General features: G+C 33.5%; 1 protein-coding gene across 2 annotated transcripts; it reads right to left on the minus strand.

The window, feature by feature from the left end:
• Nucleotides 1-4,801: 4,801 nt before the first annotated feature.
• Nucleotides 4,802-6,589, minus strand: LOC110415308 (RING-H2 finger protein ATL52-like). Of its 2 annotated transcripts, XM_021426918.1 has the most exons (2): nucleotides 5,318-6,589; nucleotides 4,802-5,154 (listed from the first exon to the last, which is right to left on the minus strand). In XM_021426918.1, exons 1-2 carry the CDS (start codon nucleotides 6,391-6,393, stop codon nucleotides 5,109-5,111), a joined length of 1,122 nt encoding a protein of 373 aa, XP_021282593.1. In that variant the 5' UTR covers nucleotides 6,394-6,589; the 3' UTR covers nucleotides 4,802-5,108. The 2 variants fall into 2 exon arrangements, with proteins under 2 accessions (XP_021282593.1, XP_089639508.1); XM_089783382.1 differs by having other exon boundaries at nucleotides 4,802-6,589.
• Between the last annotated feature and the right edge of the window lie 328 nt (nucleotides 6,590-6,917).

Here is a 6,917-nt window from a genome sequence, read left to right on the forward strand (position 1 = left end):
TTTCATTAATAAGTCCAATATTAAGAAACTATCTATCAATCCTCCACTAGTTTGAAAGGTTGTTTGTTTTCTATATATATAATATATATTTATTCTTGCTTTTCAAACAAATGAATATTAGACATACAAAAAGGTATCTTTTGATTTGAACCATCAATTAGCGAATGCATCTTAGAATCCTAATGAAGTAAATAGTATTCACAGATGGAACCTCGACTTCTAGCATTAGAATTGAAAATACATCGCTCATATCATTCATTTATATTTCTGTAAATGGTCGTTCACTTTTAGCGTCATAATTCCAAATTCTTCTTGTTAAAGCGACATCACTTTTTATGTTTATGTGAGTGGAGTTTTTATTGATGTCAGCATTGGCCTAGACATTTTTTTTTTCATAATATAATATTCAAATTCCATTAAGAGTATAAACTTAACCTCTATTAGCAATGGACTACACTAGTTTCAAACAAAATTTTGAGAATTGGATTCTAATAGTGCATTATAGACACATAACAATAAATTGTTTTTACCCATTAAACTCTGTAATTAGAGGTTATTAATTAAAAGTTGGATTCCCACTATCGGTATCTAATAAAAGTTTTAAACCCATTCTTTTTGTAGTACTACTTACCAATCCTTTGGTAAACCTTTTATTAGAGGATCTACCCAATTACTTACAGATTTAATATAATAAATTCAACATTAATAAACTATCTAACAGGATCTTGCTAGGTCAAGAGTATAAAGTTTTGTGATCAGTTTAGCTAAAGTTCTTTTGCTGATTATAGACCCATTTTTTTTCTTTTTCCGAAAGATAAAATTTATAAGTTAATGAAGGATCACAATACAAAAAACCCAGCCAAGTGTTTTTCCATAAAGAAAAGTGCTTGTCATGTACTGGCCTTAATTTTGGAAGAGCCAAACATGCCTGGCAAGAAGAATTGGTTAGCTAAATAGTGAACAAAGCACTTGATACTAGTAAAACACAAAGATTAAGCTATAGACACGAACACGAATTGAAGAATGTGGAGAGTTATATTTTATGGAAGAGAGACACAGCAGGTTCTCAAAGCAATGGAAGAAGAGGACTACCTGCGGCTCCTACTCATCCTCTTCCTTCATCAAAACGCTCCAGGGTGAATATTGGCCTTGGAGCAATGTCTGGAAATTGTCATGGTTGGGACATGCTCCCCAAAAGGTTGAAGTCCTTAATGGGAAAGTGGCAGTTAAATCTTGGAATTAGAGACATTTGAATTCCTATTTGACATGGAGAGAAATCTGAACTTTTTTATCTTACAACTACAATTAGGAACACTTAGACTCGAACCTAGGATTTCCAAACCCACGACACCATTACAGATGGATAAATAGCTACATGATCACCTTGATAAAACAGCTAATGTTGGACGTTTGGTAGCTTATCATCAAACATTCAACGACGAAGATTTTCTCTGAAGCTCAAAAAGGCGCTGCTGCGACATCAATTTTGGTCACAAGTCCGCAGATGGGTTTAAGTTGAAAAGGAACACGCAAGGTTGTCTAGGAAAATAATAGGCCAGCGATTGTCACCACCAGGCTCAATGAAAACCTTGCAACAAGCAGGTCCAACATCATTAAACTTGTTTTCGGAAATGGCCTTCTCTATTGCCTCAATGCCACCTTCCACACTTGTCAAATATGGAAAGCACTCAGCAACATCTGTTGTTGTCTCCGCCAGCCACAATGGTGCATGTGATTGAAGGATTCGGATGCCATTGCCATGGGGATAAAGGAAAGGAAAGTCTAATATGCTTGTATGCTAATATTTACTTGAATTTCTTTTTTTTTTTAATTTGCTGGTGAAATGTGATCCAAGAGGTCAGTGGATTTTTTTTTTGAAAGGTAGTGGTTTATAACATGATTAAAATCTGTACATCAACACCGGGGTGGTACTAGAGGTGAGTGGATTTATAGTGCAATAAACACGATTAGTGACAAAAACACGATTTTTCAAAATATTAATTTTGATAAACATTGGTGACAAAAACATAATTTTTCAAAATTTGATGATCTAAACAAAAATTTTAAAAAAGTTTAATGATCAACTGATAATTGTACAGACTTTTTTTGTTCGAATCAGGTAATTTATGCCATTAAAAGTCTCGTACCGCTTAAGCTAGAGATTTGTACTGGCATGCTAATTGGGGAGGTTAATAAATTTGTTTTTGAAAAAAAAAATAATTAGATTCCTGATGATGTAGATTTCTTAATTATTTGGAAGATTTTTTTTCCTTTTTGACCAATTATTATATTAGTTTTCATTGTTTCACAAGAAATTGGAAATGTAAGGGGAAGGTATATAGGTAAAAGGATTGATAAGGTTTAATGAGATAGCTAGTTGGGGAATTAGGTTTCTTATATCATTGTAAATTATAGCTTTTGAAAAATACTCAAATTTAAAATGAAGGGTGTAATTTTTTTTCTTAAATTACTATAAATTATAATCTTTAAAAAATATTTAGACAAAAAAAAGATTTTTTTTTCTTGAAATTCCTTTTATCCATCCGAACTCCCAAGGCCCAAAAGGATTTCCTCTTATTCAGAAATCCAAAATTACTTTTTCTTTTTCAAAAACCCAAAATCCATTAAACCTAACACAAATTCAAGATATCCAGATATCCACTACTTCATTTTAAAATGATTGTATAAATTTTAATAGCCTTAAATTAAGTAAGAAGATAAATAAAAATTAATTAAAATCCTTTTATCTATCAATTTCCAACACAAAATTCATCAATTAAATGGTCACAAGTCACAACCAATGGCAGCTTCCTCTATCAAGAAGGAAACTAGATGCCCTCTACAACACCCTTACAAACCTTAAATTCCAATATATATTCCATGTTAAAAAAAATTCATGAAAAATAAATTTTGAATATAGAAATTGGGGAATTTTTCTATTAGGAAATGACTTTTGTCTTAAAGTGATGGTGAGGTAGCAAGCAAGCCACTTATTGTAATATAAAGAAGAAAAAAAAAACAGAAAGGAAAGAATCCATAATAGAGACAGGAGGAGGAGCTTCAAACTTACTGAAAACCCAAAGAAAGAGCCAAAGAGATACTGTTTGTAAACAAAATTGATTGGGTGGCTGAATCTATCACTTTCATGGAAAATTAAAAGTAAAAGAATATTCATTATATGTAGGAAGGGGTGTTCACTATACATTTCATTATTATTTCTCCTAAAGCTCCAATTATAACCAAAGTGGACTCATGCACCTCTAATCATTTCCCTTTGAAAAGAAAAATAAAAATGATGACAAAAAGAAAAGATACCCAAAAACACAAAACAAATAAAAAAAAGTAAGTGCAGCTTTCATTATATTAGGTCATATAGATAGAAATAGGACATTAATTAATCCCCTCTGGTTTTTATTTTTTTTTACTTTTCAGTATTATCTGTCATTATATTTATATATAATATATGCAAGATTCAATTATGAATTATAAATTTTATATATAAATAGCAATTAAAAATTTACTGAAAAATAATCAACCGAAAAATAATACAAAGTAGCCGGAATTGCAAAAATTTTGTTTGATTTGTCCCATTAAGTATATTTTTCTTTGACAACCTACACGAAGAGATAAATATTTATCTAACAATATATATATATATATTGATTCTAATATAGAGAAAATATTAAAATGGGTTTTTTATAGTAAAAAATAAATATTTTAGAAAAAAAATCATAATATATAATAACTATATATAAAAGTAGTCTATTTTAATACTGTTACAATTCAATGTGCAATTGAGTGACAAATGTCATAATTCAATTAGAGTCTCTAAGTTATAGAAAGCACGTAACAATTTTGAACAAATAAAAAATGGGGCCTACTATATTTTTGACCAGTAAGGGGAATAACTTATATTACTGAGTTATGAGAAAAAGGGCCCAATATCAATTACGAGAAAGCTTTGGCAGGTACAATGGCTTTGTCAGAGTGATTGAATCCAAGCTTAAAGGGAGAATTTAAAATCCCTGTATCATGACAAACAACACAGTACTGAATTTTTTCTTGTTTCTCTGTGCTCTATTGGCAGTTCACCTGTCCTGCCTTCATTTCATATCTAATCAAATTCTATCACAATCATGTTAGTTCCAATAATTCTCAATTGCAAAGTCAGTTCTACTTTCCAACTTCCTTCCAAACGTTTCTTTTGTTCCTAAACAAGTCACCATGTCTTGTTTATTTATACAAAACTTAGAAGTCAGATCAGGGGTTTTGCTAGCATTGCTTTTAAGCTAAGTACACATGAAACCAAGCCCCCAAATCAAAGGATCGGGCTCATTGCCATTTGTCTAGGCTAAGCACAAAGGCTAACTAGGATTTAATTATCATATCTTAGTTTTGAGCTGTAATACTATATTTACAGGGAAGGTGGGCAAACTAAATCATTTCCCAAAAATGGATGAAAGAAACAGAAAAGTCTGACTCATACTTGATACAGAACAGGCAACACAATTTCTTTGCTGATTCTTCCAATTATGGAGCTCTTCCCTTGTATGAAAATCACTCAATGGATATCATTGCAGAAAACGTTGCCAAATTTTTATTATGATTAACTTGGGAAGGAACAGCTAGCAAAGTTTCCTTCATTATTGCAACATTCAATGGTTGTCTCCTACCTTTAACTTACCCCTTTTTTTCCTAAAGAAAAAGAAATTTTCCTGATATGTAGATGCTGATATATGTGAATTCTGTTACTTATCATTATGTTCTGTACTTAAAGGGAAAGCTGTCACCAGGCCTCCTTTTCTTTTCACTTTAACTAGCTGGCATAGATTAGGATTTGCCAACACTACATCACATTTTTACAACATTCATGAACACATAAAAATAAAACAAAAGCATTGTAAGCACTTTTCATATATCAATGAAAAGAACTTCCGCAATGTTTAACTGTTTCCATTCTCCATTTCTGCAAATCAGTTCTACCTGGAGGTTGGATTGAAGAAATAATTTTAACAATTGCAACTGGTTATATTCAAGATCCTTCATTCAATCATGCAGAATAGAGTGAAGTGGAGTTTAGGCCACAAGATTTCGGAAGAAAAACAAATCTACAGAGAGAAATCTAGGATAGGACACCTTGTAAGGATATGGATTCTGCAAATGTAAGAATCTGATCAGTCCATATTTATATATCTGAGATCTCTACTGTGGTGTGTCTAATATGTTACAGAGGAATAAAAAATTGAAAACCTGGTTTTTATGCACAGAAAAATTGAGTTTTCAATTGGGGAGGATAGAATTTCTATCCTTTTCATACCTTGAGAACCTAAATCTTCCTGTGGAAATGGATCTCTTCATTGCTAGAGGACTTCTGACCAGATTGAGAACCCCATTTCTGCAATTTGACTTGCAATATTCTCCATCAAATTGTTTTGAGGATCCAATTCCCAATGATGATTGGAAATGATGTTCCGTTTGGAGATCCTCATCTTCTTCACTAATGCGTAATATATCAGCAACAGAGAAAACTTGGCCTTGACAAAGAGAAGAACTCATTGAAACCGACCTTCTCAATGGTTGGATTCCATTCCCATCCTGTCCAATTCCTATCATGCCGCTACTTTCTTTCACATTCCCCATATCCCAAACATCATCACTAACAACAAGGGTAATGACAGCCTCTTCTCTAACACCCGTTTCCAAATCCTGGATCACTGAAATCGCATCATTTCTTTGCTGGTATTCAAATGCAGATACAGTACTAACATTCCGGGGAGCTTCCTGGATTGTGGCAGCCGCCGCCGCCGCCTCTTGAATAGGCAAAGAATTGGTGGATGCAATATTGGCACGGCAAAGGGGACAACTAGAGTGAGACTTTAACCAAGCATCAATACAAGGGACATGAAAAGCATGGTTACACTTTGGCAACAGTCTCAAATTTTCATCTTCTTGAAACTCACTTAAACAAACCGAACAATCTGTTCCTTCAATCAAACCATCACCTTTCTTATACTTACAAACTGTTATAGACTTTATCAGACCTTCATCTAACCCTTCTGAACCAGCTTGCCAACCATCATGATTCAATTCATCCCTGCTTTCATTCAACTGTAACCTTGTATGATCCTGCCTACGCCGTCTACAATACTTGGAGATGATAGTATAGTAACTTACCAAGATAAATACACTTGCCAGGATGCCAATAACTGCTATAATCAGAGGTGAGAAATCTGTTCCAGAATCATCATCATCGTCATTAATGCTAAAAGGAGGAGGAGGTGGGAAAATAAGATAACACCATTGCGGGCAATATATGCTACAAAGTCCTTGTGAGCAATCTTTAAAAGTATCATAGGGTGTCCAAGGATTTGGGGTGCTAGCTGAAGAACTCATATTCAGTCTCTGGAACAAGTTTGTTTTATGTTAAGTTTGTATTTAAAAGAAGAAAAAAGAAAATAAAAAAGAATGGAAAGAGAAAGACAGAGGTGGAGGGGGGCTTAGAGGGGAAGGGAAGGAAAGTAGAGGAAATGGGAAGTTGATGTGTCCATCTCCTTATCTTCCACTTTATTCTCATGGCTTTGGCTTTGAGTCTTTTCATTTTTAGTGTTTTTTTTTGCCTTTTTGGGTTTTCGTATTTAATTATTTTTCAATGGGGATTGATGGGTTGTTTACTTAATAGCTGTGCTTTTCTTGGATCACAGAGCCTCGTTGAATCAATTGCCTTGAGTATCGTCTAAGCTTGTCAATATTGGTTGGTAAAGCGTAGGTGAGTGGACTCTTTTATATATCCCTGTACGACCATATCACATTACCACCAAACCAGCACAACCAACGGTATTTCGCCACGTTTCCCAAAATATGTGCTAAGTATAGTCACGTGCTATCATGTGAGTCGTCTGACATGGAAAGATCCCCTA

Source organism: Theobroma umbraticum, unplaced genomic scaffold, assembly GCF_002168275.2.
Source record: "Theobroma umbraticum cultivar Fairchild unplaced genomic scaffold, ASM216827v3 scaffold_147.0, whole genome shotgun sequence".
Classification (NCBI taxonomy): Eukaryota; Viridiplantae; Streptophyta; class Magnoliopsida; order Malvales; family Malvaceae; genus Theobroma; species Theobroma umbraticum.